Raw genomic sequence first — 22,458 nt, forward strand, 5'->3', positions numbered from 1 at the left:
TGACTGTACATGTGCCTTCTTGAGGAGGGGGACTCGCCGTGTGTGGAGGAAGAAAAATGCTGACTATGACCCTAAGAACATTATCCCTACAGTCAAGCACGGAGGTGGAAAAATTATGCTATAGGGCTGTTTCTCTGCTAAAGGTACAGACCAACTTTGCCGCATTGAGGGGCCAATGGATGGGGCCATGTAATGTAAAATATTGGATGAGAACCTTCTTCCCTCAGTCAGAATACTGAAGATGGGTCATGGGTGGGTCTTTCAGCATGACAATGACCCAAAACATACCGCCAAGACAACAAAGGAGTGGTTCAAGAAGAAGCACATTAAGGTCATGGAGTGGCCTATCCAGTCTCCAGACCTTAATCCTATAGAAAATGAATGGATGGGGGGAGTTGAAACTTCGAGTTACCAATCGACAGCCAAGAAACCTCAAGGATTTAGAGATCTGTATAGAGTGGAGTGGACCAAAATCCCTCTTGAGATGTGTGCAAACCTGGTCACCAACTACAAGAAATGTTTTACCTCTGTGCTTGCCAACAAGGGTTTCTCCACCAAGTACTAATTCATGTTTTGTTTGGGGACCAAATACTTATTTTACTCACTGAACTGCAACTTAAAGAGGAAGTAAACCCTGATGGGTTTTACTTCCTCTTTTGCCCGCTGCTGCAGCCTGCAAATGAAAAGCATAATGGGCTAGTATGCATCGCATACTAGCCCATTATGTGCCACTTACCTGCAAAAGAATCCAGCGATGTCCCCTGTGTGGGCAGCATCCATCTTCTGGCCCTCTTCCTTCCGGGCCGCGGATTCTGTCTCTGTGATTTGCCAGAGCCGCGTGACGTCACTCCCGCGCATGCGCACGGGAGTCGTGATTAACGGCATAGGCTAGGGAAGAAACGGCACTTAGTTTCGTTTCTTCCCTGCGCATGCGCCATTGGAATTTCCGGCGGACTACAAGTGAAATATCTCCTAAACGGCGCACGTTTAGGAGATATTTCCACTACCTATAGGTAAGCCTTATTCTAGGCTTACCTATAGGTAGAAGTCCAAAAAGTGGGTTTACAACCACTTTAATTTATAGCATTTGTTTTATGTGTTCTTTTTTTCTGGATTTTTGGTTGATATTCTGTCTCTATCATTTAAAATACACCTATGATAAAAAAAATTATAGACCCTTAATTTCTTTGTAAGTGGGCAAATTTGCTAGATCTGCAGGGGATCAAATAATTATTTTCCCCACTGTATATGTATAGCTCTACCCAGCCAGACATGCTCTCCGATGACACACTTATACCCAGGTGTACTAGTACTCACTTCAGAGGACACTTATACACACAATCAGAAATTCTGCCAGCAAAAGTCCGATGTGAGATTTGGTCGGAAATTCCGACCGTGTGTATGCTCCATCAGACTTTTGCTGGTGGAATTTCCACCAGCAAAAGATTGAGAGCAGGTTCTCTATTTTTCCGACGGAAAAAGTTCCTATTGCAATTCCGATACGCATAATTCCTACGCATGCTCGGAAACAATTGGACGCATGCTTGGAAGCATTGAACTTCATTTTCTCGGCTCATCGTAGTGTTGTACGACACCGCGTTCTTGATGGTCGAAAGTTCAAAGAACTTTTGTGTGACCGTGTGTATGCAAGGCAAGCTTGAGCGGAATTCCTTCGGAAAACATTTTAAGGTTTTTCTGATGGAAGTTCCGATCGTGTGTACGGGGCATTAGCCTGGCCCAAAAGGCCATTTGCATTCCTCTCACAGTTCATGTCAGCCCATAAAATAGTCAGGTTGACTACAGCTAGTCCTTCTGGGTGTTGACCTACCTCATCCAAAGTTTCAGCTCCATGGAGGGCCCTTGGCAGCAGCTGACTACATCAATAATAGCCCTGAGGTGTTTGGCTCCCAACTCACTGGCTCCTCCCACCCTGGTATTTATATATCACTAGAGGAAGGTTTTCTCTAAAAGGGGCCTAAAACGCACCTAGCCACCTGGTGGCAGACTAGCTAACTGTACCTGCTAATGCCCCGTACACACGGTCGGATTTTCCGACAGAAAATGTGTGATAGGACCTTGTTGTCGGAAATTCTGACCGTGTGTAGGCACCATCACACATTTTCCATCGGATTTTCCGGCACACAAAGTTTGAGAGAAGGATATAAAATTTTCCGACAACAAAATCCGTTGTCGGAAATTCCGATCGTGTGTACACAAATCCGACGGACAAAGTGCCACGCATGCTCAGAATAAATAAAGAGATGAAAGCTATTGGCTACTGACCCGTTTATAGTCCCGACGTACGTGTTTTACGCCACCGCGTTCAGAATGATCGGATTTTCCGACAACTTTGTGTGACCGTGTGTATGCAAGACAAGTTTGAGCCAACATCCGTTGGAAAAAATCCTAGGATTTTGTTGTCGGAATGTCCGAACAAAGTCCGACCGTGTGTATGGGGAATAACAAGCAAACTTCCCAGTGAGACTAGTGGTTCATATTTTATTATCCTTATTGATGATTTACTCCTGTTTCAGTTAGTTACGCAATGTAAATACTATAAACAAGGGTGAATAGCAGAGAAGGAAGTAGTGCTGGATCAATGACTTAAGGCATTATTTTAGTTAAGATGAAATGCTTTAGTTAAGAGTGTGCTTTAAGATTCAAGGATTGGAGATTGCCAAAACAGCTTGTGAGAGCAAATCCTAGAATACAGAAGTGACTCAAAAGACATCCCGAAGATGAAGAGTATGAAGATGTAAGTGGGAAAGGTGGAATTATCTGGGGGTATTATCTAGAAATTAGCAATGCTGGAAAGTACCTTGTATCCTTCAGATATACATTTGAACTGTATTTATTAACTGGCAGACAGTGGAGATGATTGCAGAGGGGAGTGGTGTATGATCAGCTAGAAGAGAGATGAATGAATCAAGCAGCAAAGTTCAGGATTCAAATTGTATCATTCTGTTTATTGTTTGGCCAAAAATAAGGATTTTGAATGAGTGGATTGGCTTCAGGAAAATTTCGGATTTTGTCTTTGCCAAAATTTTGTCAAAATGAGACTTAAATTTTACCATGTGGACTGTTTTAGCAAAGCTTTTCATAAAAATAAATATTTCCCACATAAGGAAGTATAAAATAAAAAATGAGCATTAAAAAATGTTGTGCCATCACATTAATATTAAAATATCAATAAAATATACAAAATTAACAAGGAAAAAAACACAGATATATTTTATGTCCTTTAAACTGCGCCTCCCCCATTCCCCCAATTAGCTTTAATAAACCTGGGGACATAGACAGCAACCTCACAAGTATTCCAATGCTTCACTATTCTATCCAAACTGTAAGTTTTTGCATGATATGTGCTTTAATTAATTTTCTATAGGAGATTAATTCCTACTCCTACTCCTCAGCCCTTAAATAAAAAGTATTGATTGTGCAGTTTTGAATGTGGTATACAGGAATATAGACAAAAAAGAGAAAGCAAAACAAATGTTACTGGATAATTGGTTATAAGAAGTTGAAACATACAGGTTTTATTAAATAGTTATTAGTCATTTCGGAGTTTTGCAATCGGGGAAATTCTGTTATGTTAGTCAAAATTTTATTTTTTTGTTAAAGTCTAAATGTGTATTGGAACATGAAAGTAATATGTCCTCATAATATCCTCATAATATCCAGTGGTGCATTCCCATGACTCATGGCTAGGCGGATTGATCACAAATATAACATTCACATCTTGGTCACAACAAGCTGTTCACTAACTGCATTAAACAGCCATATAACATTTTATTTGGCAAGATTTAGATGAATTTGTAATTCCAACCCTGCATTAGAATTTTTCAGTGTGGCATTATCTAATCAACCAGATACTACTTATTTATTTAACCACTTAACAACCGGCCCATAGCCGAATGACGGCTACAGGGCGGTTGCATAACCCTGGGATGGCATACAGTGACGTCCTCCCAGAATCCCGCTCTCGCACACCCCCTGGGGCGTGCACCTGAACACATCCGTGACTGCCGGGTCCGCATCATGGATCACGGTAAACGGCCGCTGATCGCGGCAAAAAACTAACCTGCACCGTTTAGGAGATAATTACATTTGTAGCAGCTGGTGACGTCACTGGCACGTGCACACTGCACTCTGAATACAGTTAAGTGTGCCGTCCATTTAGAGCAGAGGTGCTCAACCCATGGCCCACAGAGCCCTCTGATATGGCAAACGACCTCAAACCAGGAAAGGCATGCCCATGCTCTGGGATGGTGGGTTGGCAAGCACAGATCATGATCAACGGGTTGCAGAGCCACCATTGCAGAGCATCAGAGTGCATGGAGTCGGCACCGGCAGCGGAGGAAGCAGGCAGCCACATACACTGCACTTTTAAAATGGGCATATTAGCACAAAAGGTTATTAGGCTGCTTTCACGCTAATCCACAAAACTGAATGCAGAAGTTTATCAGCACTTTCAGAAAGTGCACCACACCCGCAAGCTGTAATAGAAGTCTATGGCTCAGTGTAGCTAACCCGCATGAAAGCCACAGGTGCACTGTGCTGCAGCTGTGGTGCGGGTAAACCGCAGCACATCAGCGTGAAAGCAGCCTTATAGGGGGCTCAGGACAGTAAGAACTCATTTGGGGGGGGGGGGGCTTCAAAAACAGCACAGTTCATTGTGGCCACGACTGGTTACCAAAATTATTTAAGTGGCCCTCACTCTTCAAAAGACTGAGCGCCCCTCATTTAGAGATATATGCCACTATTGTGACGCCCATGCACAGGGATGAGGCTATCATGGTCCGTCCATTTAAATTACAGGAACCCGGAAGGAAGATTGGGTAAGGATGGAAGTTCTGTCACTGGTGATAGTGCATTGGTGGAGGGACCTGCTTTACAGGTAAGTCTGTCATAATGTGCTAGTATGCAATGCATGCTAGCACATTATGACATTAACCTGCAGGAGGACCTCTTTTTTTAAGACAAAAGAGTTTACTACTGCTTTAATAGGTTTCTCACAGCCTCTTATTATGTTTAAACGTGCTTTGGAGGTTTGGAATCCGAATGATTGTAAAGTGGAGAAAGTTAGACAGTGTGGATTCAGGAAGCAGATTATCTCACTGAGGAGCTCTGTGAATGTAGGTTGCAGAGAATTGCAGAGAATTCAGATCAGGTTAAATGCACTTTTTAGGTACAATTAATTAACTTCTAGCTACAGAGCAATGTACAGGTCACTCACTGGTTTTACTTGGCTTTTTGAATTTAATAACATACAGTTGTTATGCTAGTTTGGTCTCAGTATGTTTGTAGGTGGGGTGCAGCCTGGTGTGTAGTTAATAATTCACACACAGGCAGGTGCAATAAACTTGTGTTGAAGAAATACAGCAACAGTTTACCACAAACCCGGAGGGAAAGCCACCTAGCCAGGCCAGAATGACAGTGCCTGTTGCAAGGGGACTGAATGTGGCCTGGCCTTCTGGTCCCCTGTAGGGAGAATGTCCAGAAGAGATGAGGCCCAACTCTTACCCTCCTTGTCAGGAACCTTTCCCTAGCACTATTACTGTCCCTCACAAATGGGTACATGTCCCTACTCTGCCTACTCACCAAACTGTGCCAAAACCCGGGAGCCAGGGTCTTAAACAGGCTCTGCATGTCCCAAGATGGCTGCTTGAGTCACATGGGGTGGCAGCATCCAATAGGATAGCTTCCCCAGTGATGCAGGAAACCATAAAGGAACCTTGTTCCTCCTGACTTCCTCTCCAGCAACAGGAGAAGAGCACCACCTGCTGTGGAGAAAGTAGACTGCACCTGCCTATATGTTAAATAGATGAACATACCTAAATTATAGTCTAGCTTCTAAAATGGTTTTATTAACATTCATACATCTACTTGACCATGTTAAGGACTATGTGAAGTTATTTATCATGTTTAGGGACATATTTTGCTGTACAAAGTTAAATCCTATTAGGAATTTCAACTGACAGAATCTGCAATCTGCATCACATTTCTTTGTAGGAGAAAATGTACAAAACGTTATATGTTACATTGTATGAATATGGGAATGTTTTATTGAACTTGTGTTGTATGGTTTTGTGGCCCTTTAATATCTTATCGGAAATGCCTTCTACTGGCTTTTACATCCATAACATGCTATTTGCTTTTCAATCCCTTGTAGATGTCACACCTCCTCCTCCGGCCCCTTTCGACCACAGAATTGTCTCTGCCAAACATACTCAGATTAATAGTTATTATACCGTGGAAACAGCACATTTACTGGGAGGGTAAGTAATAGGATAAGTGATATTCTCCTATTTCAAGTGAGAAAAACTATTGATCACATCAGCAACTATGTAGAAGTAATGACTGCAATTTTATGAGGGCTTTTTAAAATATGAGAAAAATGTGTTACATTTATTTACAGTGGAAGATTTGGACAAGTACACAGATGCACAGAAAAGTCATCAGGACTTACCTTGGCGGCTAAAATCATTAAGGTTAGAGGACATAAAGAAAAGGTCAGTGTAATTTCTAGAATGCACCAGTTGCACAATTTTAAAGTAGAATTATAGGCAAAACTTTTTTTTTTTCATTTTGGATAGAGTAAGGGAGGGTTATAGCCACTGTAAGTTTTATTTTTACCATCTTTGTTCCATTGGGGAGATTTCCCTTCACTTTCTGTCCCGTAGTCAAACAGGAAGTGAGAGGAAATTCTGCAAATTAGGGAATCTCTTGAGAACCCCCAGGTCACCAGTACTAGTGTCCCCATTGTAATATTTAACTGTATTACTTTTCTGGGGACAACCCAAAATATAGAATTTTCTTTTACTTTCACTTTCAATGAACATGGTAAACAGGACAAGTAGGGAGGGTAAATCTCCCTATTGGGTATACAGACAGCAATAAAACCTGATAGGTGTTCTAATTCATCTCCCCTCTATCCAAAACTAAAAAAAAAAAAAAAGTTTCTCATTTAGCTATACTTTAAGATGAAAAGAAGTGTGTCTATCTGTAAACTGTTGATTAATTACCATGAAATTATTTAATAGCATAATTTACTATAGGCATCTGATAGCTATGAATAGAAATATATGTCATCCAATAGAGATCTCTAGTGATGGGCAGAGCTACTCTTGTATACATTGTAAACTTTTAGAACTGCCTGTAGCAATTACTGGGTATCTAATTGATCCAGAATCTTTTTCTTAGAAAATTCTTTATTTTCTATGTTTGTGAATGCTGTAGTGTGAAAGACACAATTGTTCCACAGTTTCACTATAGAACAAGACAAGTCAACTGAAGAAATGATTATACTACAGTAATTACCATTTTTATCGGCGTATAACACGCACAGGTGTATAACACGCACATTCATTTTAAGAGGGAAGTTTCAGGAAAAAAAAAATTGCATTTTAAATAAGGAACTTTGAAGCAAAATAGGGGGCAGTGCCCATCTGGAGCCTCACCATTGCCATCAATGCAGCCTGATCAATATTAATCTGCAGCCTCACAAGTGCCATCAATGCAGCCTCATCAGTCCACATCAATGCAGCCGCAACATTGTCATCAATGCAGCAGCCTCACCATTGCCATCAATGCAGCAGCCTCACCATTGCCATCAATACAGCAGCCTCACCATTGCCTTCAATGCAGCAGCCTCAACATTGCCATCAGTGCAGCCTGATGGATGCCCATCTGCAGCCTAAAAGGGACAGGGAGGGGGGCCGGGATGAACGCCGACAGATTGCATACAGTGAGACTCTTCTATGATAGACAGAACAGTCCAATGGCGGCCCAGGAGACAGGACTTCCTATTACAGAGGCTGCCAAGTAAACAGGAGATTCTTACTGTATGTAATCTGACAGCACTCATCCCGCCCCCCTCCCTGTCCCCTCCAAGGCAGCTAAAATTGAAGTATCGGTGTAAAACATGCACACGCTATTTGCACCCGATTTTCAGTGTGAAAAAATGTGTGTTATATGCCAATAAATACAGTGTATAAAAAAGGCATACCCCTTTGCATGGGTATTGCATAATTTTAGTGTTGTACAGATGGAATTTTGCAGACCTCTGCAAGGGACCGTTACATTATATTACTCAGTAGTTGGTCTCCCTCTGAAAATGCTAGTTGCCTAGCTGAGTTAAACTGCTGTGAGTCTGAGCCGGCCGCTCCCACCCCTTCACAGTCCAGCACTCCAGTGAGCGAGGTGGGGGGGGGGGGTAGAGCAGTTACCAGCTCTCTGCTCAGGGAGCTCTGAGAACCAAGTGAACAGAGGTGTTTGATCGCTTGGTTCTCAGTCTTATGCCCTGTACACACGGTCGGATTTTCCGACAGAAAATGTGTGATAGAACCGTGTTGTCATAAATTCCGACTGTGTGTAGGCTCCATCACACATTTTTCATCGGAATTGAGCTTGCTATAAAATTTTCCAACAAAAAAATCCGTTGTTAGAAATTCCGATCGTGTGTATACAAATCTGACGCACAAAGTGCCATGCATGCTCAGAAAAAATTAAGAGACGAGAGCTATTGGCTGCCCCATTTATAGACCCAACGTACGTGTTTTACGTCACCGCGTTCAGAACGATCGGATTTTCCGACAACTTTGTGTGACCGTGTGTATGCAAGACAAGTTTGAGCCAACATCCGTCGGAAAAAATCCATGGATTTTGTTGTCGGAATGTCCGATCAATGTCCGACCGTGTGTACAGGGCATTAGACCTGGCGGGGAACAGATGCAACATTGGACCGATGCTGCATCCACCTAGGAAAGTATGATTAAAAAAAAATTAAACATTCCCATACTTCCCTTTTAACAATTAAACTTTTTGTTTTAATGTTATTTTGCATTTAAAAAGATAGCAAAATTTAAAAATAGATACTTTTTAAATTTGTAAATAACTTAAGAATGCTTTACAGTAGAATCATCATAAATGTCACAAGTTATAGAGTAAATGTGTGTAGGTGTGGCGCTGTTCCAATTAGAAAACTCCTTGAGTGTTTAACTTTTACACCTGATAAGGTGGTACTTTTGTGTTGTACCCTCTGCAGAGTGCAGCACTAAATAAATTAAACTTTGAGCCCGGGTTCACACTATACCGGGCTGCGGATCGCAGAGGAGCATTGTGCATCCCTGTTCCCCGTTTCAGGGACGAATCAGGGGCACTTCTATGCCTGAATTCGGCCCTGAAACGGAGCCAAAGACGCAAATCATTTTTGTGCAGTGCGCTCCGCAGCCGCCCCGGTGATATGTGAACCGGCTCCATAGGGAGCCAGTCACATTCTCATACTATGCGAATTAGATGCGGGGAAACGCACATCTAATTTGCATAGGTGTGAACCCGGGCTTAAGGAAGAGATTCCGTATGACAAATACATTCACTGAATTAGTATGCTGGTGTTCGGTGTGTTACACTCTCTGCAAGGTGCAACACCAAAAAGGAAATTACCTTTAAGAGTGAAGATACAACACAAAGGTACCACTTATCAGGTTTAAAAGTTAAACACTCAAGTGTTTTCTAAATTGGAACCGTGCCACACCTACACTCCTTTTAAACGAATTGTACTACAATTGTGTACTTCACTTAGGTGATAGTATATTAATACGGGCAGCAGTTCATTCCAAAGGTCATCTGCTTGTACTTTTTCCTCTGCGCTGCATAAAACCTTTTCATAGAGTAAATGTGTGCTTTTTACCCACAGGAACACATCCTTGTTATTTTAACCACTTCCTGACCGCCTCATGGCGATATACGTCGGCAGAAGGGCACATACAGGCAGAATCACATACCTGTACGCTGCCCTGTAAGAGGCGGCTTGCGGGCATGTGCGCCGGAAGCTTCTTGAGCGCGATTGCGGGTCCTGCGGACTTGATGTCTTGATGATGCGATCATCTCACGGAAAGGAAGAACGGGAAAATGCTGATGTAAACAAGCTTCTCCCCATTCTGCCTAGTGACACTGTCACTGATCACAGCTCCCTGTAATCGGGAGTAGTGATCAGTGTTGTGTCACACACAGCCCCTCCCCCTCACAGTTAGAATCACTCCCTAGGACACACTTAACCCCTACAGCTCCACCTAGTGGTTAACCCCTTCGCTGCCAGTCACATTTACACAGTAATCAATGCATTTTTAATTGCACTGATCGCTGTATAAATGTGAATGGTCCCAAAATTGCGCCGAAAGTGTCCGATCTGTCCGCCATAATGTCACAGTCATGATAAAAATCACTGATCGCCGCCATTACTAATAAAAAATAATTATTGATAAAAATGCCATAAAACTATCCCCTATTTTGTAAACGCTATAACTTTTGCGCAAACCAATCAATAAACCCTTATTGTGATTTTTTTTTACCAAAAATATGTAGATGAATACGTATCAGCCTAAACTGAGGGAAAAAAAAATTTTTTAATATATTTTTTGGGGATATTTATTATAGCAAAAATTAAAAAAAATGCGTTTTTTTCAAAATTGTCGCTATTTTTTGTTTATAGCGCAAAAAATAAAAACCGCAAAGGTGATCGAATACCACCAAAAGAAAGCTCTATTTGTGGGAAAAAAAGGACATCAATTTTCCTTGGGAGCCACGTCGCACGACTGCGCAATTGTCAGTTAAAGTGATGCAGTGCCGAATCGCAAAAAGTGCTCTGGTCTTTGGCCACCCAAGTGGACTGGGGCTTAAGTGGTTAAAACAGAGCCCTAGTCAGCAATAATCATACATAGCCTCCGTTACCACCCCCTCCCCTGATACATTTTTGCTACATTTTAGAAAATATAATTATTATTTCTTGCTAACGTTTGTCTCATGACTGCTCCATTCTTCACCTTTCCCTTGCAGTGCTCTCACTGAGGGTGGAAAGAAGCAGAGCTCAACATCCTCATATACCTGCATAGGCATAGCTCCCAACTGTCCCTGATTTCGAGGGACTGCACTCAGAGTAAACATGGCCCTCACATGAGGCAAGGAAGAATATTAGGAACAAAATCCATCTGTCCCTCTTTTGTCCTCATTTGACCTTCAGTTTGGTCTGATGTATATAATCAGGGCTGGCCCTACCATGGGACCCGATGGTACCATCGTCCCAAGTGGCACTTTCAGGGGGGCGGCAAATTGCCTCCAGCCAGCCAGCCTGTTCCGCCTGCTCCGCTGGGGATCCCACTGTGAGGAGCCCGGCGCCGATGGTCAATCAGCGGGCAGGTGTCTTGTCGATAAATGCCCCCTAACGAATAATGCCCGCGCGGTACTGCGCATGCGCAGTGCTTGCACAGTAGCGTGCCTCCGAAAGCCTCCGAACATCCAAATTGATGATCAGCTGTAGACGGCGCCTGCGCACTATAGCCGACATAGTGCCACGCGCTCTCGATGCTCGTGCAAGTCTTCAAGGGGCAGACTTGTTCATGATGGGAGCGTGTGAGGGGCGGATTGCACACACAATAGGGCGTATTTAGTAATGATGGGCAGTGCTGTTAAGATGGGGGCAGAATTTGTCACGACACGCAAACACATCATCTAAACAAATATATCTCTGCTATTCTTCCTACACGTGTTGCCCTTAATTTGTGTAGGAATAATAGCAGAGATATATTTGCTTAGGAGATGTGTTTCAGCTTTTGTGACATATTCCGTCCCCATCTTAGCACCACTGCCCATCATTACATAATACGCCCCCTTCTGTTGCCATCCGCCGCTCACACGCTCCCATCATGAACAAGTCCGCCCCTTGCAGACTTGCATGAGCATCGGGAGCTTATTCTTATGTTCGGCGGCTTTCGGCCGTTCCGTACTGCGCAGTACAGGGCGGGCATTATTCGACAGGGGGCCTTTCTCGTCAGAACACCGGTGGGCGGGGGAGCAGAGAGATGACATAATCTCTCACTGCCCTCCCTGCATCACTGCAGTTCCGCCCTCACTGTGCAGCAGCGGGCAGCAGAGAGATTACATCATCTCTCTACTGCCTGCCTTTACTTTGGGACACAGCAAGTGGCAATCCGCTACGTGTGGCAGGTGACGTTGTGGCAAGTGACAATCTGCAACGTGTGGCAGGTGACGTCGTGGCAAGTGACAATCCGCAATGTGTGGCAGGTGACGTGGCAAGTGACAATCCGCTACGTGTGGCAGGTGACGTCGTGGCAAGTGACAATCTGCAACATGTGGCAGGTGACGTCATGGCAAGTGACAATCCGCAATGTGTGGCAGGTGACGTGGCAAGTGATAATCCAGTACGTGTGGCAGGTGACGTCGTGGCAAGTGACAATCCGGAATGTGTGGCAGGTGACGTGGCAAGTGACAATCCGCTACATGTGGCAGGTGACGTTGTGGCAAGTGACAATCTGCAACGTGTGGCAGGTGCCGTTGTGGCAAGTGACAATCCGCAATGTGTGGCAGGTGACGTGGCAAGTGACAATCCACTACGTGTGGCAGGTGGCATTGTGGCAAGTGACAATCTGCAATGTGTGGCAGGTGACGTCGTGGCAAGTGAAAATCCGCATCTGGTGACAGGTGACGCGGCAAGTGACAATCCACATTTGAAGGCAGGTGACGTTGGCAAGTGACACGCTCAGGGCTCCCACTGATTCTGCATTATGGTGAGTTGAACTATTTTATTTTATATAACAATGTAATAATAGAAATATTGCACTTCAATCATTTTTTTTGCGATACGCCACTGCGTCGCTTTAACTGACAATTGTGCGGTCGCGTGACGTTGTACCTAAACAAAATTTATGTCCTTTTTTTTTCCCCACAAATAGAGCTTTCTTTTGGTGGTATTTGATCACCCCTGCGGTTTTTATGTTTTGTGCTATAAACAAAAATAGCGACAATTTTGAAACAAATATATATGTTTTTTTACTTTTTGCTATAATAAACATCCAAAAAAAAAAATTTCTTCATCATTTTAGGCCAATATGTATTCTTCTACATATGTTTGGTAAAAAAAACACGCAATAAGTGTGTATTGATTAGTTTGCGCAAAAGTTATAGTGTCTACAAAATAGGGGATAGATTTATGGCATTTTTATTATTATTTTTTTTTTACTAGTAATGGCGGTGATCTGCGATTTTTAGCGAGACTGCGACATTGCGGACAGATCGGACACTTTTGACACATTTTTGGGACCAGTGACATTTATACAGCGATCTGTGCTATAAAAATGCACTGATTACTATGTAAATTTTACTGTCAGGGAAGGAGTTAAATGTGTTCCCTGGGAGGTGTTACTAACGGGGGGGATGGGACTGATTAGAGGAGGAGAGAGATCTCTGTTCCTAATCACTAGGAACAGCAGATCTGTCTCGCCTCCCGTGTCAGAATGGGGATCTGTCTGTTTACATTGACAGATCCCCGTTCTGGCTCCCTGTGAAGCGATTGCGGGTGGCTGGCTGACATCGTGGCTTCCCGGCCACACACAGGTCCTTTTATACTCCTATATACATGTATAGAGCCATCATAGGTCCTCTTTATACTCCTACATACATGTATATAGCCATGACAGGTCCTCTTTATACTCCTACATACATGTATAGAGTGATGACAGGTCCTCTTTATATTCCTATGCATGTATAGAGCCTAGACAGGTTCTCTTTCTACCCCTATATACATGTATAGAGCCATGACAGGTCCGCTTTATACTTCTATATACATGTATAGAGCCATGACCGGTCATCTTTATACTCCTTTATACATGTATAGAGCCATGACAGGTCCTCTTTATTCTCCTATATACATGTATAGAGCCATGACAGGTCCTCTTTATACTCCTATACATGTATACAACCATGACAGGTCCTCTTTATATTCCTACATACATGTATTGAGCCATGAGAGCCCTGACGGGTCTTTTTATACTCCTACATACATGTATAGAGCCATGACAGGTCCTCTTTATACTCCTACATACATGTATAGAGCCATGACCAGTCCTCTTCATACTTCTATATACACATATAATGCCATGACCGGTCCTCTTTATACTCCTGTACATGAATAGAGCCATAACAGGTCCTTTTTATATTCCTACATTCATGTATTGAGCCATGACACGTCCTTTTACACTCCTATACACATGTATAGAGCCATGACAAGTCTACTTTATACTCCTACATATATGTATAGAGCGATGACAGGTCCTCTTTATACTCCTATACATGTAAACAACCAAGATGGGTCCTCTTTATACTCCTTTACATGGATAGAGCCATGACAGGTCCTCTTTATACTTATATATACACTTATAGTGCCATGACAGGTCCTCTTTATACTCCTTTACATGGATAGAGCCATGACAGGTCCTCTTTATACCTATATATACATGTATAGTGCCATGACAGGTCCTCTTTATACTCCTTTACATGAATAAAGCCATAATAGGTCCTTTTTATACTCCTATACATGAATAGTGCCATAACAGGTCCTTTTTATACTCCTATACATGAATAGAGCCATGACAGGTCCTCTCTATACTTATGTATACACGTATAGTGCCATGACAGGTCCTCTTTATATTCCTACATACATGTATTGAGCCATGACATGTCCTTTTATACTCCTATATACACACGTATAGAGCCCTGACGGGTCTTTTTGTACTCCTACATACATGTATAGAGCCATGGCATGTCCTCTTTATACTCCTACATACATGTATAGAGCCATGACAGGTCCTCTTTATATTTCTACATACATGTATTGAGCCATGACACATCCTTTTACACTCCTATACACATGTATAGAGCCCTGACAGGTCTTTTTATACACCTATATACATGTATAGAGCCATGACCGGTCCTCTTTATACTTCTATATACATGTATAATGCCATGACCGGTCCTCTTTATACTCCTATACATGAATAGAGCCATAACAGGTCCTTTTTTTATTCCTACATACATGTATTGAGCCATGACACGTCCTTTTACACTCCTATACACATGTATAAAGCCATGACAAGTCCTCTTTATACTCCTACATACATGTATAGAGCGATGACAGGTCCTCTTTATACTCCTATACATGTAAACAACCATGATGGTCATCTTTATACTCCTTTACATGTATAGAGCCATGACAGGTCCTCTTTATACTTATATATACATGTATAGTGCCATGACAGGTCCTCTTTATACTTATATATACATGTATAGTGCCATGACAGGTCCTCTTTATACTCCTTTACATGAATAGAGCCATAACAGGTCCTTTTTATACTCCTATACATGAATAGAGCCATAACAGGTCCTTTTTATACTCCTATACATGAATAGAGCCATGACAGGTCCTCTCTATACTTATATATACACGTATAGTGCCATGACAGGTCCTCTTTATATTCCTTTACATGTATAGAGCCATGACAGGTCCTCTTTATACTTATATATACATGTATAGTGCCATGACAGGTCCTCTTTATACTCCTTTACATGAATAGAGCCATAACAGGTTCTTTTTTATACTCCTATACATGAATAGAGCCACGACAGGTCCTCTCTATACTTATATATACACGTATAGTGCCATGACAGGTCCTCTTTATACTCCTTTACATGAATAGAGCCATAACAGGTCATTTTTATACTCCTATACATGAATAGAGCCATAACAGGTCCTTTTTATACTCCTATACATGAATAGAGCCATGACAGGTCCTCCTTATACTTATATATACACGTACAGTACCATGACAGGTCCTCTTTATACTCCTATACATGAATAGAGCCATAGCAGGTCCTTTTTATACTCCTATACATGAATAGAGCCATAACAGGTCATTTTTATATTCCTATATATGAATAGAGCCATAACAGGTCCTTTTTCTACTCCTATACTTGTAAACATCCTTAACAGGTCTGCTTTATACTCCTATATACATGTATAGAGCCATGACAGGTCCACTTTAGTTATCATGATATAAAATAATGCATGTGGGGGCATTTTGGTGGGCGTGTTTGTTTTTTTGTGGTGGGTGGGGCAGCATTTAATTCTTGGTACCAGGCAGAACAATGTCTTGGGCCAGCCCTGTATATAATTATATATATAAATGCACTTTTTATCTTTCGAAAAGTGTTCCCCAGTGCTAAACCTTTCATCCAATTTCTGAATTGCATTTCTAAATTTCAGAGCCAGTTTAAAGGAATAAAAAAAGTACTTTTGGGTTTAATTAATCTTTTTTTTATAACTCTCCTCTAAGGGGCATAGCAGGGGGTGTGTCCTATGGCTACATAATAGATGTCCCTCATTCCCATCTCAAAAAGTTGGGAGGCATGCATAGAGACTACATTTCCCAGAAGACCTAGCATCTCATGCTGTGGGATGCAGTAGGCTGTTTCATATTTGAACATAGTAACATCCATTGTCATTCCTAAATACATCATAAGCAAGGATGAGAGAGATGTCAGTCATGCCATGTGGGTGTATCTCTGCAACTAGTAACATCCACTGGCAGCACCAGCAATGTAATTATGTCTCTCGTGTAGTTTTAAGAACTACAGAGGGGTATGAACTAGACTGTGGCCAGGAAAGGAAAAGTCAGGCCTGGAGGAAAAACCCGGAAGGAATAGACGGAGGGACAGCATGACTGGGTTAAAAGGGGAGTGGTGGACTGGGGTGGAAAGTTGGTAAAATTTGTAGGATGCAGGAAGGAAGAGTACTGACCTGATTGGTGAAGCGGACGAGACGGGTGGGGTCCGTAGGGGGTTGTAGGCAGGGCGGTCCCAAGAAAGTTTCAGTAGGAAGATGTCAGACATCAGGGAATCTTTGCACCCTCCTTCCCCTCTATTTAGTGGTTGTAACGAGCCCCTGCTCGCTCGGTTCCACTCTCCCGACACTCCTCTGCTGCTATAGAATCAGATTGCAGATCGCAACGTCTGATGGTTCAGTCATCCGATGCTCCAGGATTTGAACTACAGCTATGTGCCATTCGAATCCAGTTGTGATAGCTCAGAACAAACACCAGGCAGGCTGTATGTAAGTTCAAACAGGGATCTCTTTTATTGAAAGTAATACAGGCTCTTTTATACAGTAAAAGAGGAGGTGCATACCTCCTGCTCATATTACTCTGAACATACACCTATGACCAGAAACCTAATTAACATGGGCTAATTAACTAATCCCTTTAGACAGCCTAGATGACTCAGTCATGACCTTTAGGCCAGACTGGCCGTCTTGTAGCTCAGAAAACCCAATCAACATTATCACAAATCAACACAGAACTCTTCTTCACACAATAGCAGAGTTAATTAACACAAACAATAATGGGGATCTAATGACTCTTAGATCCCATACTAGACTTATTTACAATAAACACATTCTAGCAGGCAACAGACAGACAGGTGTCTGGAATTGACATCAGCATCTCCTAACAGTATTTGTCCGGGCATTATGAATCAGCCACTATTTCTAATATTGCAAATCCAGGGTCCCCAGAGTCTGTGTGTCCTGGGGGACCAGGACCGGAATCCACAGTAATACCACCTCAAGTGTCCCCAGGCATACAGCTCACAAAGAGCACCGTTCCCCCAAATGCCAGGGCCCATAATTGGTCGGCAAGAGGCTTGCATTCAGTCCCCTCCAAAAGCCTCTATCCCGGGTGAGTCTGTCACATTTCTCCCCCATCAAAGGTTGACTAACAAGGTCCCAGACCTCCACCTGATCTGGAAATGCGTTAGTCAGGCAGAGTGAACTCGCAAAGTCTGTCCACATAATCTCCTTTCTTGGCTGCAAGGAATAGTTGACCTCAGTAGGTGTGGGGCAGAGGTCATTGACTCTCTGTCTGGCTGTCAGCGCTTCATCTGGGTGGTGTTTACCATTCCATGGCTTGGCCTGTTGCTGGACAGAGGGGCCCACTGTCCCAATTCCCTGAAGCTGAGAAGAAACTGTAGGTGCGAGGCAGAGGCCAGTAGCGCTCTGCCCTGTTGCCAGCCATTCAGTTGGGAGTAGCAGCTCCACTACATCAGCTTGTCGCCGGAGAGAGGGGCCGACTGCCCCAGCTCCCTGGATCTCCACAGTTGTTGCTGGTGCTGGGCAGAGGTTGGTAGCACTCTGCCCTGTTGCCAGCACTTCTGCTGGTGACTTCACACCCTCTGCTCTGGCTAACCGTTGGGGCAGGAGGCTGGATTCCTCCACTCCCAAACTGTGCAGCTGCCATTGGGGAGGTGAGCCGGCTGCTTCCTGTTCCATTCCCTCATCTGGCTGCTGGGATGACATGTCTGTGGTACTGTCTCCCAGGTGCACGGATCTTTGCTGGGGAGGAAAGATCGCTTCCTCCACCCTGCCCAACTGTTGGGGAGGGACAAAGAACACCTCTCCCTTCTCCCCCTGTGTCTGCTGCTGGGAAGTGATTGCCACCTTCTCACCCTGAGCCTCCGAAACTGCTACAGGTGTAGGGAAGAGATCTTGGCCCCTCTGTCTGGTGACCAGCACTTCAGTTGGGGAAGTTCCTTGTAACTCCACAGATACTGCTGTTGGTGCTGGGCAGAGCACAGTGAAGTTTGGCCCTAATAACAGCTCTTCTTCTGCTGGAGGCTCACCAGGTTGTTCTTCCTCAGCAGAAAAGTCTATCAAATCCCCTGTCTCTGCAACTGGTGTCTGGGGATAAAGGTTCACCATCTCCTCTCCGTGGAACCCAGAAGATGCTATCAGTGCTGGGCAGAGGTTAACAGAGCTCTGCCCTGTTGTCAGCACTTCAGCTTTGGGGATAGCAATCTCCAGATTTTCCACTGCCGATTCTCTGGCATTCTGCTGGACAGGCACATTCCTCCATCCAAGATCATCCAATGCAGAAACAGGTTCATCAAGGTCAGTCAGCACTTGCTCCACCCGCCATAAGACCTCCACGTCCATAGCTGCGGGGGCAGGTTGGCAAAGCACACTGTTACTCTGCCACATTGTCGACTCTTCAGCCAAGATTTCAGAGTTGTCAACTGGTATTTCCTGATAGTCCCAGGCAAAGGGAGCCCTACCCTGCTGCTAAGCAGAGTCTAGCAGCTGTCTGTAGGCAATCTCCAGCTCCCATTCCTGAATGGCCAGAAACTCCAAATCTTCCTGTGTCCAGTGCACTTCCGAGACATTCAGTCTTCGCTCTCTGTGCTCCATTATTTCCTCCAAACGCCACTCCCGATCACTCCCAAAGTCAGGGTCCCTGGACAGCCTCCAGTACAACAATCCCAGACCATCAAAGCCTTCCGTGGGGCTGTCATCCGCTGTCCACGGGCACACTTGGGCTACATACCACTGGAGGGCTCTGTAGCTCTCGTCCAACCGCATTTCTGCCCGGATCAGCCTGCTTAACTCAGCTGTCCACTCCTGGTTCGGCTGTTCCCCCAATAACAGCATTCGCACTTCATACTGCGACCAGTACCTTACATGGATGGAGGGGAGAACTTTTCCCTGGTTTCGCTGCTCACGGGCTAGCGCTTCCTTCCAGAGTTTGCAGCGGATAGAATCAAACCATCCCAGCAAGACCTGCTCTGATACTGGTCCTCTATGCTGTATCTGCATCTCTCGCAACCTCCTTCTGAATTCCTCATCCATGGTGGCTGGTATCTGTACCTCTCCTCTCCTGCTATCTGGACCTTGTTTCCAGGTGATGGTTTGGATGTGTTCACAGCAAGGAAGCGCGATCCCATCGGTCCCTCCCGGCTCTCAAGTAAGTCTTTCAGTGTGGCTCTCCTGCAGGCTGGTTTGGAGTGTCCCAGTAACTGGAGAGCAAATCCCACGGCTGCCAACCAATGTAACGAGCCCCTGCTCGCTCGGTTCCACTCTCCCGACACTCCTCTGCTGCTATAGAATCATATTGCAGATCGCAACGTCTGATGGTTCAGTCATCCAATGCTCTGGGATTTGAACTACAGCTATGTGCCATTCGAATCCAGTTGTGATAGCTCAGAACAAACACCAGGCAGGCTGTATGTAAGTTCAAACAGGGATCTCTTTTATTGAAAGTAATACAGGCTCTTTTATACAGTAAAAGAGGAGGTGCATACCTCCTGCTCATATTACTCTGAACATACACCTATGACCAGAAACCTAATTAACATGGGCTAATTAACTAATCCCTTTAGACAGCCTAGATGACTCAGTCATGACCTTTAGGCCAGACTGTCCGTCTTGTAGCTCAGAAAATCCAATCAACATTATCACAAATCAACACAGAACTCTTCTTTACACAATAGCAGAGTTAATTAACACAAACAACAATGGGGATCTAATGACTCTTAGATCCCATACTAGACTTATTTACAATAAACACATTCTATCAGGCAACAGACAGACAGGTGTCTGGAATTGACATCAGCATCTCCTAACAGTATTTGTCCCAGCATTATGAATTAGCCACTATTTCTAATATTGCAAATCCAGGGTCCCCAGAGTCTGTGTGTCCTGGGGTCCAGGACCGGAATCCACAGTAATACCACCTCAAGGGTCCCCAGGTATACAGCTCACAAAGAGCACCGTTCCCCCAAATGCCAGGGCCCATAATCGGTTGGCAAGAGGCTTGCATTCAGTCCCCTCCAAAAGCGTCCATCCCGGGTGAGTCTGTCACATTTCTCCCCCATCAAAGGTTGACTAACAAGGTCCCAGACCTCCACCTGGTCTGGACATGCGTTAGTCAGGCAGAGTGAACTCGCAAAGTCTGTCCACATGATCTCCTTTCTTGGCTGCAAGGAATAGTTGACCTCAGTAGATGTGGGTAAGAAGTCATTAACTCTCTGTCTGGCTGTCAGTGCTTCAGCTGGGTGTCTGGAATTGACATCAGCATCTCCTAACAGTGTTTGTCCCAGGATTATGAATCAGCCACTGTTTCCAATATTGCAAATCCAGGGTCCCCAGAGTCTGTGTGTCCTGGGGGACCAGGACCCGAATCCACAGTAATACCATCTCAAGGGTCCCCAGGCATACAGCTCACAAAGAGCACTGTTCCCCCAAATGCCAGGGCCCATAATCGGTCGGCAAGAGGCTTGCATTCAGTCCCCTCCAAAAGCCTCTATCCCGGGTGAGTGTCACAGTGGTGGATTTTGTTCTTACAGGGTTGAGTTTTCTTGGGGATAGGGGATCTGTCATGGCGACTGGCAGGGTTCAAGGCCCTAGAATTTAAGCAGTGGTGAAGGTCTATAGGTTAGGACCCGTCTTGGGTATGGCTTCCCCTAATTTAGTACCTTTATTTCAGTAATTGAGTACCTCGCCCTGTCTCTGAGTAAATGGGGTGCTACTGGAGGCCTACGTTATGGGTCATAGGTATAACTTGGTTGCCTACAAGGGACTTGAGACTCCAGTATACATTCAATCTGTTGCTGTTTTTCGTTATGTATATTTGGTATTTATATAGGTTATTTAATTTGTTATTTATATTTTGTTAAATAAAGTGGCTGCTAGGGCCATTAAATTCCAGTTGGTGTCAGAGTGTCTGATTTGAACAAGTTTGGGTAGTGGAGTGACCAGGCAGCTTGGTAAGGCCTTAACGTAATCTTTTATACCCTAGTCGTGGCTGTGCAATGCTGGCTGTTGCACAAGTGTGAACAAACATCAATGGTACTTGGTTGCTCAGCTATGATACTCAAAGTGGGAGCAGAAATGTTGCTAATAAAAATATTACGTTTATTTTTTTTAGGAGGAAGTGAAAAATGAGATTCAAGTCATGAACCAGCTGAATCATGTTAATCTCATTCAGTTATATGATGCCTTTGAGTCCCGAAATGACTTAGTCCTTGTTATGGAATAGTAAGTGTATTTATTTTTTTCCTTTTCTTGATGTATATATAAAAGCCATGGCTCACATACAATTGCAGAAACCAGGTAAGGTATCATATGACTTTCAAGCATTCTGATTAGTAAACTACTCAAGTATCACCTTTCATGTTATGAAAACAAATAAAGCAAGGAGATTGACAGGTCACTATGGGCAACAACTTTACTTTTGCAATTCTCTTTTCTCTGATATTAATGAACTCCAAAGTGTTTACCACATCTGCATCTGTCATGAAGCAAAGAAAGTCTGGATGCAAAATAGTTTCTAACTGTAGATGTAGAGTAATGCCCTGTACACACGATTGTACATTCCGACAACAAAATCCATCGAATTTTTTCCTTTGGATGTTGGCTCAAACTTGTCTTGCATACACACGGTCACACAAAGTTGGTTGGAAATTCCGAACGTCAAGAACATGAGCCGAGAAAAATTAAGTTCAATAGCCAGTGCTGCTCTTCTGCTTGATTCTGAGCATGCGTGGCACTTTGTACGTCGGAAATTGTCTACACACGATCGGAATTTACGTGAACGGATTTTGTTGTTGGAAAATTTTAGATCCAGCTCTCAAACTTTGTGTGTCGGAAATTCTGATGGAAAAAGTCCAATGGAGCCCACACACGTTCAGAATTTCCGACAACAAGCTCTGATCGCACATTTTTCGTCGGAAAGTCCGATTGTGTGTACAGGGCATAAGATGTAGGTCACTGTCCTGATCATT

The 22,458-nt window shown here is 43.7% G+C and overlaps 1 protein-coding gene across 3 annotated transcripts in view; it reads left to right on the forward strand.

The window, feature by feature from the left end:
- MYLK4 (myosin light chain kinase family member 4) overlaps positions 1-22,458 on the forward strand; it is a 236,582-nt gene that overhangs the window by 186,743 nt on the left and 27,381 nt on the right. For all 3 annotated transcript variants that reach the window (XM_073630957.1, XM_073630958.1, XM_073630956.1), the window contains 3 exons: positions 6,173-6,278; positions 6,419-6,512; positions 21,603-21,712. In XM_073630957.1, coding sequence (XP_073487058.1) covers positions 6,173-6,278; positions 6,419-6,512; positions 21,603-21,712 — 310 coding nt within the window. The remainder of the gene's footprint in view (positions 1-6,172; positions 6,279-6,418; positions 6,513-21,602; positions 21,713-22,458) is intronic.

This window comes from Aquarana catesbeiana, linkage group LG05, assembly GCF_042186555.1.
Source record: "Aquarana catesbeiana isolate 2022-GZ linkage group LG05, ASM4218655v1, whole genome shotgun sequence".
Lineage (NCBI taxonomy): Eukaryota > Metazoa > Chordata > Amphibia > Anura > Ranidae > Aquarana > Aquarana catesbeiana.